The sequence below is a fragment of the Dermacentor silvarum genome, chromosome 7, assembly GCF_013339745.2.
Source record: "Dermacentor silvarum isolate Dsil-2018 chromosome 7, BIME_Dsil_1.4, whole genome shotgun sequence".
NCBI classification, from domain to species: Eukaryota; Metazoa; Arthropoda; class Arachnida; order Ixodida; family Ixodidae; genus Dermacentor; species Dermacentor silvarum.
In genome coordinates, this window is record NC_051160.1 from 70,377,282 (window position 1) to 70,388,673 (window position 11,392).

The 11,392-nt window shown below is 48.7% G+C and overlaps 1 protein-coding gene across 1 annotated transcript in view; it reads right to left on the bottom strand.

Moving 5' to 3' along the window:
* The window catches only part of LOC119458943 (cyclin-dependent kinase-like 1), a 32,535-nt gene extending 30,771 nt beyond the window's left edge, over positions 1-1,764 (bottom strand). The window contains exon 1 of the mRNA XM_037720799.2: positions 1,632-1,764. Within this exon, the coding sequence (XP_037576727.1) occupies positions 1,632-1,764 (133 nt within the window). The remainder of the gene's footprint in view (positions 1-1,631) is intronic.
* Between the last annotated feature and the right edge of the window lie 9,628 nt (positions 1,765-11,392).

Here is an 11,392-nt window from a genome sequence, read left to right on the forward strand (position 1 = left end):
CCAACGACGCACGAGTTGCCGCGCGTCCCTGCGCGTTTCGTCGGGGCTGCCATGATCACCTACCAAACGCGTGGAGCATGCACGCAGCTTGCCCGGGCTTGCCTGCACGCCGCGCGAGTAGTCGTTCCGGAAGTCACGCTGATTCACTGTGGTCACGTCATAGGCATCCTGTAGTCACGTGAGGAGCGTCGCACGGGCGACGCGGTGGCAGCTTCCGGCGCGGGCGCAGGAGGAGGAATAAACATTTTATTAAAATAGCAGACTGAGGTTCCTGCGGGTGAAGCCCCTACTCCAGGGCCCCACTGGCTCTAGCGGCTCGTTCGGCTTGGTCCAAGGTTGCCTGCTGGCTTCCCAGGTCCTGCCGGGCGAGTCGCGCCTCCCACGACCTTTCAAGTTCGTTGCGTGTAACGAGGGGTGAGTTTCCCTCTGCTGGTCTTTGTTTGCAATGCCAAGTGATATGTATGAGGGTTGGTGTATCGCTGCACCAAGGACAGCAGTCATCGTATTGGGACGGGTGTATTTTGCTGAGTGTGTGTATATTAGGATATGTATTCGTTTGTAGGCGTCTCCAGTCCTGGGATTGCCAGCGTGTGAGTTTAGGGTGGGGTGGCGCCATTGTCTGCCTTGCGCGTCTTTGGCTGTCGAGGATATCTCGCGGCAGCGTAGGTGTACGGTATTCCTCCCGGGTCGATGTGTCCGCGGCTCGGAAAATTAGTCCTCGAGCTAGGCGGTCCGCCCGTTCGTTTCCCTGTACACCTTCGTGAGCGGGGCACCATGTGATGATGTGATCTTCTCGAAGGTTGTTTCCTAGAATGCCTAGGACGCTCCGAGGGAGGACGCCCCTGAGAAACAGTCGGCAAGCTTCTTGCGAATCCGTGAGAACGTGCGCAGATTGCCTCTTGCCCTCTGCCGCTCGTATGGCTAGTGCTATGGCCGCCGCTTCGGCCACGGCCGTGCTCTTGGTACGGATCGTAGCCGACGTGATTGCTTCGTTACCTCTAGTGACGACCGCAGCAAATGCTCTCAGCCTCGAGGGGTATGGAGTTGCGTCTGTGTAGTGAGTGTTTGGGTCGTTGCGTAACGGTTCGAGTGCCACCGCTCTCGCTCGTCTGCGGCCGGCGTTAAACATGGGGTGCATGTTCTTGGGTATTGGGTGCACGTGTATGCGTTCCCTGTCTTGTCTGGGTACTTGGTGCGTCTCCTCCCCGCAGAATTGGGGTGCCAAGGGGTAGTGAAGTCTCTGTAGTAAAGCTCTACCTTGGGTTGTCGAGTTGAGTCTCTCTCTCTCTGCGCGATCAAGACTGCCGCGGCGTGCTCATCGTACGTATTGTAAATACCCAGACTCTCCAGACTCTCTGTGCCAGTGCAGTCAGGGAGGCCCAGTGCAGCTTTGTAGGCAGTCCGTATGAGTACGTTGGCCTGCTCTGCTTCACATCTGCGTGAAAGCTGGTATGGCAGAGCGTACGTAATGCGGCTGATGACGAAGGCTTCTACCAGTCTCCTGGTGTCGTCCTCCCTCATGCCGTCCTTACTGCGGGCTATTCTTCTTATGAGTCTCGATACGCTCCTGGATGTGTGTTTGAGTTTGTTTAGCGTTGACGATACGCTGCCCGTCTCCTGAATTAGCATGCCTAGCACCCGGAGCTCCTGCACTTGTTTGACCTGGCTTCCGTTGATCTCCAGATTGAGGATGGGGGAGCGTGTCTGCTGGGTGTTTTTAGGTCTTATTTGTATAAATTCAGATTTTTCTGGTGCACATCTCATGCCTGCCCTTCTCGCGTGTTCGTCAATTGTGTTGATCGCTCTTTGCAGAGTGTCTTGTCTGTGCCCGTAGGACCCCTTAGTTGCCCAAAGGGTGACGTCGTCCGCGTAGATAGCTACTCCAAGTTCCGGGTCTTCCTCCAACGCTAGAGCCAATTTCCTCATCCCTATGTTGAAAAGTAGTGGGGAGAGTATAGAGCCTTGTGGAGTGCCCTTGTTGGCCATGTTAATCGTGTCGGATCGTAGGTGGCCCAGCCCTATGGTCGCCGTTCTGTCTTTGAGAAAACTGTGCACGTAACTGTAGATCCTCTCCCCACAGCCTACTTCTTGTAGGCCGGTGAGTATCGCGTCATGTGATATGTTGTCAAAGGCCTTCTGCAGGTCCAAGGCAAGCAGGATTCTATTCATGCTTCTGGGTGGTGGGTTGAGAACCTCGTCCCGAAGTAGGAGGAAGACGTCCTGCGTGGAAACCCCATGTCGGAAACCGTACATCGAATTTGGTAGGAGTTCGTTGCCCTCTAAGTATCTCCCGAGCCGTGTTTGGATGACCTTTTCGAAAAGTTTGCCAAGGCAAGAGGTTAACGAGATTGGTCGGAGGTTCTGTAGCGATTTTGGTTTCCCCGGCTTAGGTATTAAAATGATTTCAGCTTCTTTCCATTCAGGTGGTATGGACCCTCCTATGTTCCAAACCGTGTCGTTGAAGAGCTGCGTTAGTTTCTCTAAAGCTTCGGTGCCCAGGTTTCTGATTATGGCGTTTGTGATACGATCCGGTCCGGGCGCCGTGTTCCTCTTAAAGGACAGCGCTGCAGCGTATACTTCTGCAGACGATATCGGTTCGTCAAGGGTGGGATTAGCCGGTCCCGTATAACTTGGTGTGGTGGTTGGGGTCACCCTTTCTCCCACGTACGTGTTTTGGAGCTCGTTCAGTAGCTCCTTGTCTGAGCCTGCGTAGTTGTTAGCTATGCGCCTGAGGGCGAGCGTCGTTTCTCTCCGCGTGGTTGCAGGGGTGAGCATACTGCGAAGGATTGCCCACGTTTTCTTCGTGCTTAGAGTGCCGCGGAGAGAGTCACAGATATTCCTCCAGTTCGTAGTGCACAGCTCGTGCGAGTACGCATTGGCTGCCTCCGTGAGTTGTGCTACGCGCTCTCTAAGCTTTCGGTTGTGTCGCTGTTTCTTCCATCTTTTGGTCAGGCTTCTTCTTGCTTCCCAAAGATGGCTTAAATGGTTGTCGACCACTGGGTTTTTCTGTGTGGTTTGAAATTGTCTGGAGGCTTTTTCCGCCGCGTCCCGTAAATACCCCGTCAAATCTCGTATCGTGTTGAAGTTCGGGGCCTCAGTTTGGCATTCCCTAAATTTCTTCCAGTCTGTCAGACGGGCCGTGCCGATCGGATGTCTTATTTTTGCCGTTTGAATGGAGACACTGAGAATGTAATGGTCACTCCCCAATGTCTCGTCTAGGTTAGTCCAAGTGACTCCTCGTTCATCGCTTACGAAAGTGAGGTCAGGGGCCGTATCTCTTGACACGCTATTTCCCAGTCTGGTAGGCGAGTCAGGCTCCGTGACGAGGATCAGATCGTGAGTCTGAGTTGCCTTCAGTAGGCTAGTACCTTTGGCCGTGTCCCTTCTGTAACCCCACTCCGTGTGCCAGGCGTTGAAATCACCTAGCAATACTACTCTATCGCCTCGTTTCGCGGTGTTCATGATGTGCAAGATAATTGGTGTGAAGTCCGCCTTGTGATCTCGTGGCGAGCTATATACATTTGCTACGATGTTCTTCGGGCGACCTCGCTTTACCGGCCATACCGTGGCTATTTGATGTGGTATTTCAATACCCAGTATAGTTTCGACGCTCACCTCGAGATCCTTCCTAACCAATATTGCCGTCCCCGTGTGATCGGTGTTTTTGTGGAGTGTGTATCCTCTTATTGAGCGTTTCAGTTTGCCGGCTTCTTGCAAGCATATAAGATCTGGCGCAATTGCCGCTGCTTCCACGAATTGTGTCAGTGCAGCTTCTTTGTTGTGCAGGGAACGGCAGTTCCACTGCCACAACTCGAGATTCTCTTGACTGCGTGTGTTTTGTTTAGCCATCATAGGAGCTCTCAAAATTTGTCTCCGTGTCAGTCGTTAACAAGACCTTGGGATCGCGGCCTCCGGGGCTTGTGTTTCCCCGTTTCGTGTTTTTTGACCCCTTTGATGGAGTCGTCGACATATTGCTTGAGATTTCCTATCTCCACAAAGAGAAGTTTGAGCTGGGTTTCTATGTTGCGTAGCTGTCCCTCCCCGTGTTGCGCCGCGGGGGTAGCGTATTGTGTCGTGTCCGTGTGCATTTGTGTTGCTTGGTTTTGTGTGTTCTGGCTTTGGGTCGTAGTTGCTAGATGTTGTTTGAGTGCTGCGAGTTCGGTCTGTAGTTCAGCAAGACTGGATTTAAGTTGCTTATTTTCTGCGATTATTCTCTGATATTCCTGGCGCGGGCGCAGAAAACCTAGCAGTGGTAGGTGTCCACGCCGCAGCGCGCACACACGCGACGCAGTCGCCGCGCCTGACGCCGTACGCTCCCAGGCGCGATGCGGTGCGTGCGGGTGCTTTCCGACGCGTACGTCTGGTTGGGGCTTTAGCTGACTGAGCCACCGCGGCGGGTAGGCTACTCTTTTTTCATCTGGCATATCGCCTAAAATAAATGTAGCCTTGCAAGAAATACAGGTGTTTCACATGGCATTAGTCCTAATGAAAATAGGAAGGGTTCGGTTGTCGTCAGGACATGCTGATTTCTTATGTGATATTAATAATGATGTAAAAAAAGTTTTTCTCTCAGATAAGCCAACCTTTAGAAGTTCGTGCGAACTGAGGCTTTTCGCCAGGTTCACTTAGAATACATAGCTATGAAGTGCGTTATATATTTGCACGTTTGGTGCAGTCGCCGTCATGCTGAAGAATAAATGACAATCCGAAAAGTACTGCCACATGTCAACAAAGCCACACTTCATGCAGTTTTTGGGAGTTGTACCGCTTTTAAATGGAAGCCGTGTTTTATTTTGAAGCGACATGCTCTCCAGACAACGAAATGCTCGACAAATTTACAATTTCTCCTAAATGGCCTCGCCTGACTTCAAGGGCAATTTTCTACGTTGCAGTGGAACGTCTCCTTAGTGTTGCGTCCGGAAGAAAAGTGCCGCATGTTGGCAATAATATTCAATCTGCGACAACATTAGTGCCGAAATAAAGTAATATAACGGTTCTACACAAGCAAATATTAAAAAGATAATGTTGTTACATTTTGTGCATTAGTTTGTTCTTTAAATGCACAAAGTGAAATTGGTCAAGAAATCTGAACGCGTATGCGCTGCTAAAACTTAAAAACACATAGGATCCAAGTCACGGGGGTGCGCCCCCCACTGCCATGTGCTTCATAATCAGATTGTGGAATTGGCACGTAAAGCTCCAGATTTTAATTAAAGTTTAACACTTCTGTCACGATGTTTTGCGCCGTGTGCAGCAGTGACAGTGCTAAGCTTCTCGCGGGCTCTGAACAATAGCGCACAACAATGCTTCAAGCAAACTCGTCTGGCTGTGTGTTCTATCCAAGGAGGTTTAAATAAATCTGATGGAGCGGAGGTCGCCTATACCTACCAATGGGCGGCGGAGAAGCCGCGGCCTGCGCGCGGCGGCCATCTTGCCATAGGCAAGAAACGGGAGCCGCAGCGCGCCCACCGCGCTGACTGCGTCTCCCCACCATGTATTTTAACGGTTATGCCGAGCACTTATGGGGATGTAGCCAATAATTCGAAGTCAAATGGCAGATAACAATGCAATCAATTTATTTTGTTTCTTTTGGCGTCCTCCTTGCAAGCATGCACACCAGTGAAGGGTCTGTATTACTGGTATTTAATAATAATCAGCGTCGTAAGAGCAGACCTCACTGTTTCGGCTCTAATTTCTGTTTTTTTTTAACACGAAAGTGTTTTATGCCGGGGTCCACCAAGACTTCACTGACGTATTTCCGTCACGGAAATACGTCATAGAACATAATACAAAGAAAGAAACCAGAAGAAAAAGTTCCACAAACATGCAAAATTTGGAAATCGAACCCACGACCTCTCGGTCCGCGACGATAGATCGCCGAGCGTTTAACCCATTGCGCCACAAACGCATTCGCAGAGAGCAACACAGACGCGCCTTATATATCTAACACTCCTCCGTGTACCCGCGCTCTTGCTCGGGGTGGTGCCGCCGCCTACGAGCAGAAAAGAGAAGTACTGCATTATGCTCAGTCGCTCTGTCTCGCCGTGGATGGCGCGCCGGCTGGGCCGTCTATGCGTGCGCTTCAGCGCAAGTGACAGGCTGAATCCAGTCATCCAGTAGATATATAGCTAGACGGCAGGCTACGAAATCTCAGTTGGCTGCTGAAACATTAGCTCTGAAAATGTTTCTGAAGTTGATCGCGGAGGCTGCAATTACGACGCGCTGTACGCGCTGATTTGACTCGGTGACGATTCAGTTACGTGCTTTGTCTTGCGCGTTGTATTAGTGTGTCAGTTACGTGCTTCGTCTTTCGCGTTGTGCTAGCGTGTGCAGCGTAGTGCAGCTTCCATATGCACGACGGTTGCTCATGGTCATCGACGTTGGTAGTCGTGATGGAGGAGACGTGCCACCAGGCGTCAGCGTGGGTGCATCAACGCCTAAGGGCGCTTTAGCCACAAAACACCAATAGACATTATATATCAATGTGCAATAAACATTACACTACTTCTGTGAAGACACGTTTCACTTTCGTGTTCTATACCGATTCCTATATAAGAGGGATCAACCACATTTTTTTCTTTCGTCACGTGATGGAGTTTGATCCTTATGTAGAGTTGGTCATTTCGCCATGGTGATGTTTGATGTAGCCTCATCAAATGTCAGTGAAACAAAATCAACACCTATTGACGTTGGCTTTTCAATATACTGTTTCGTTAGCTCGGCTCTCTCTGCTCCTGTCAGGAAATCAATGAAAAAATACCCAAGTGGCAACTTCATTCGCAAGTTCAAGCCAAGGCGCGTATACACAGATCCATTCTTGGCTTCAGGCACACTGTCATCAAGCGTTTAACGCCCAAAGTCCACATATCCAACCACTTTGCAGCCCACAAGCTCAACATGTTTCCAGATTGACATGTCATGGACGATCAAAGTACAATACAGAGTCTCTGTGTGGCAGTGGACAAGTCTTTTCAAGAAAGACAGTGACTCAGCTGTGAAGCCAGGATACCCTCGCCGTTGATTGAACTGTATCATTCTCGTATAGCGCGCTCTACTGGCAGTGCTCCGTTAAACTTCGAGCGCACATACATACTCATAAGCTGACGGAGCATAGAAGTGCAGCGTTAACGCAAGTGCACGCAGCTCAAATGGATGCGTGCAATTGTGGTCTATTCCTGCCCTGTTGAGGAGTTGCTGTATATCAGGGGAAAAGGCTGCAGTCAACACCGCCATGCCCTCCTCAGACATGATCAGCTTTTGGTCCTTGATATGCCTTATTATCTCTTGAGCAGTCTCGTTCTTTTTGGTGAATCTCCGCTTCCTCTGCTGCAGAATTTTGATCTTCTTAAGCCTTGTTATCTCGATCCTCTTGAGAAACATGAAGCATTATTTTATAATGCTTCTTTGTAGGTGATGCAACTGCCGCATTTTCAACAACTTTGTCAATTTCAACACCTTTGTCGGCTGGAGTTCTCCGAGGCCTCAGTGGTGGTCACTTTCTTTTCAGCTGGAAAGGGAATTGCACAGTTTAAAACTACTGGCTTTACTCACGGCATTGCGTAAAGCAACCACGAATATAAGAACAGAAAAGGCACGGATATAAGACAAAATAGCTGCTCGTATACTGCCCAAACGGCGCTACTTAACACCTCGTAGTTGCGAGCAAACCTTTTAATTAAGACAACACAGCAACCGATTACGAAATCTAGGGGGTCATCTATTTAATTTCAGCGAATAACATACGGTGCGCTCTTTTTCTATTCACGCTCCGCACTGGTGATGTCAGTTAGTACAAGAATGTGTACTAACTGGCTTTTGCAGGTGGTTTGGAAATGCGCCCAACACAGTCGGACAACTTCCGGGTCGCAGCCGTATCGACGGCCCGGTCTGGTCGAAACAAACCGGCGTGAAGTGCCTCGAACGCATGGGATCGCCGTCTTTTTGCTTCCAGCCTTCCCTCCAAACCACCCGCTCCCACGTGGTTCGCACATTTGGGCCCTTAGGAAACCTGTATGGAAAAAACAATGACCGTGAGATGCGAAATGGCCGACAGATTGCGAGCTGTCAGCATGTGTTCAACAGGCAGAGAAGTTTTCATGAAGTTCAAAATTTGATACTTACAAGTGAAATATAATCCCAGAGTCCTTTTTCGCTTGATTTGTGCAGCCGTACGCAACACACGATGCAACGATTACAACGTCCGGACGCCACCACACTGACTACGCATGCATGCTGCGGCTGCCGTGGAAGAAGGCGCGTTTTCTGCCTATGCCAACAAGGCGGCGCGCGGCTCCAGCACAGGGCGTCCCCTCCACTTCAGCAAGTTTTATTTAAACCTCCTTGGTTCTATCTAGTACGCCGCCGAACGTTAGTGCTGCTAGCAAGTAAGGTATCACATCTACTCAACACTCTAGTATGGCACTAAATGCTAATGAACATAAACATAGGCCTTAAAACCACCAACAATTATCGCCAATCAAAGCAAGTAGCACAGAAAGTTTCGCTTACAGGGATTCCCACAGTGCGTAGGATCCACAGAACTTTTTACCACGTTCTTTTTCTGTGGTCAAAGTGGTAAATATTGCGAGCCTAGCCTGACTAGTGATAGCGAGAGGGGCAGGGGTGCTGAGATATATTTGTATGTTTTAGCTTTAAATGGTTCCTTTCTCAATGGGAGAGCGAAGCAGAGACATTGGAAAAATTTCTAAATGGAAATCTGCAATTTAGGTCTGCAAGTGTCTCAGTGATATTTTCTTTGAGAATCAGCTTCCTGGCACTTTCTCAGGTGCAGGCTCTATATTTCAATTTGATTAACCCGGAAATTTCTCGTGGATTCGCTGAGACCTTAAATCAAAGGTTAAATCACGTCTTCCATGTCAAACACTACACTCACAAGCTCAATGACCCAGAAAACCAACGTCATTTTTTGCGTAGCCTTTACCTGGGCAGACAGCTCACTATGAGAACAGTCGAGGCACAAATGCCTTCACCTTTTGCGTGCTCTGTGAACGTCAGCGCAGTGTCTGCTCCTTTTTTACTTGTATTCTTGAATATTTGATTGTTACTGCCACCTTTGACTTCTTTTGTTGGCATGGAGCCAATGGCCGCAGGCTGCGCATGCGTGTCAGTACGGAAGTAGTCGGCTTTACATGAAAGTTTCATTTTTACGTTACAACGTTCATCTTCATGCATAATCGCACGTGCGCAACCATGCAGACAGCGCAATTTCTCCTGTAGGCCTGATTCTTTAAATCCATCTATATTGATAATTGTTTTTATTTATCAGCGTTAAAAATTGGGTCCCCGTTAGCTTGGTGTGCAACGAGCCTTTGAGAGGTCATTTCTAAATGTGTATTCCCGTGACTAACTATAGCGTTCGTCCACATCTTCTCCTTAATGTGTCAAGCTTTCACCGTCATCTGATGAGATAGCATACCAGATGGCTTGCTATATACAGGGTGCCCCAACTATCCTGCACCAAGGTTTAAAAATATGCAAATCCCGCGTACCTGGAAGGTACCAATGTAATATTGTCTGCCGTCGCTTGGAGATATTCCGATTTTTTTTTGCAATCCGCCAGATTACTGTTGATAATTTATACGTTTTCAAATATTATAATTAGATGAAAAGCGTCAATAAAAAAATTGTAGAGCAACATGAAAAAAAAATACGCGGATCCCACGCAATGTGGGAATCGATGTAAGCGAAGCTTTCGATGCTGTTTCCTTTGATTGACGACAATTAATGTTCTTTTTGTCGCATCTTGTCGTGGTGCTCACGACGCTCGTCGTCTTTCATGGCCCCCCATGCGCCACGGCCTTGCATCACGTCTTCGAGGCAGTATCGATTCGCGGTCTGCACCACGTTTTGCTGCGTAGCGAAATACCCTTCAGTTCCACGCGACGCTTCTTTCTGACCTGGGTGTTCTCGACGCTGAGTGCACACTTTGGAGCAATTTCGCTGGCGCGTCGTTACGGGCTCCTTCTGCATACGAGGCCAGTACGCTGTTTGAACGCCAGCTCCAAACGCTCTCTTCAGGGTATGAACAATTCTAATGTTTGCAGTGTCAAAGCCCAGCACGCGACCTCCACAGCCCAGCACCTGCATTTCTTCCGCATGGGAAAGCAAGCACATCTCGTGCCATACGCACAAACTGTGAAACACTGCCGTGGCGGCCGCGGCCGGCATGCTTAGGCATGCGTGGAGGCGAGAGCCATTTGGGGGTGTTGCAAGAAACCCAGCGGCGCGTGCGAGTAAAAACCATAACAGCAGCAGCTTTGCCCCGAAAGTCGGAAGTAGACGTAAAGAAAGCTTCGCTTTAAACCTCCCTCTACGGCCTTCGGTTGCTCGATACGTGATACACAAAAAGATTTTCCCGATCGTGAAAGAAGCCCGCGAATACACGCAAAGTGGTTCAAGTGGTCACTGGCGCGACAATTTTGCATGTATTCGCGCGCTTCTTGCACGCTCGAAAAAACAGTGTTATGTAGCACGTATTGAGGAACAGAAATGTGTATGAGAAGATTTTAATGTTGCTCCACAACTTTCTCATTGACACTTTTCATCTAATTACATTATCTGAGAAGTTGTATAATTATTTAGACTAATATTGTTATTAGGCAGAATGCTAAAATAATCTCAGCAATTCCAAGCGACAGCAAACAACCTTACCGTGGTTCTGTGAAGTTATGTTTGCATAGTTTTAAATCTTGGTGCATTACAGTTGGGACACCCTGTATATATTCAAAATGTATATTATATATTAAAGGAACACGGGATTCGCATATTTTAAATCTTGGTGCAGGATGGTTGGGGCACCCTGTATATAGCAAGCCATCTAGTATGCTATCTCTTGAGATGACGGTGAAAGCTTGACACAAAAAGGAGGTGTGGACGGACGCTATAGTTAGTCACGGGAATACACGTTGAGCCATGACCTCTCAAAAGCTCATCGCACACCAAGCTAATGGGGACCTAACTTTAAATGCTGATAAATAAAAAAAATCATCAATATCGATGGCTGGCCTACAGGAGAACCCGCACGGGCTGCATGGTTGCGCACGGGTGATGATACAGGAAGATGAACGTTGTAACGTGAAAGTGAAAATGAAGCTGTCTTGTAGGGATCTGCTTGTGGAGCCTGCTTCCAATGGCTCCATGCCAAATAAAAGAAGTCAAAGGTTGAAGTAATAATCAAACATTCACGAAGAGAAGTCAAAAAGGAGCAGACGCTGCTATGACCTTCACAGAACGCGCAAAAGGTGAATGCATTTGTGCCTCGACTGCTCGACTGTTTTCATAGGGAGCTGTCTGCCCAAGTGACGTTGGTTTTCTGAGTCATTGAGCTTGTTAGTGTAGTATTTGACATGGTAGACGTGATTTAGCCTTTGAT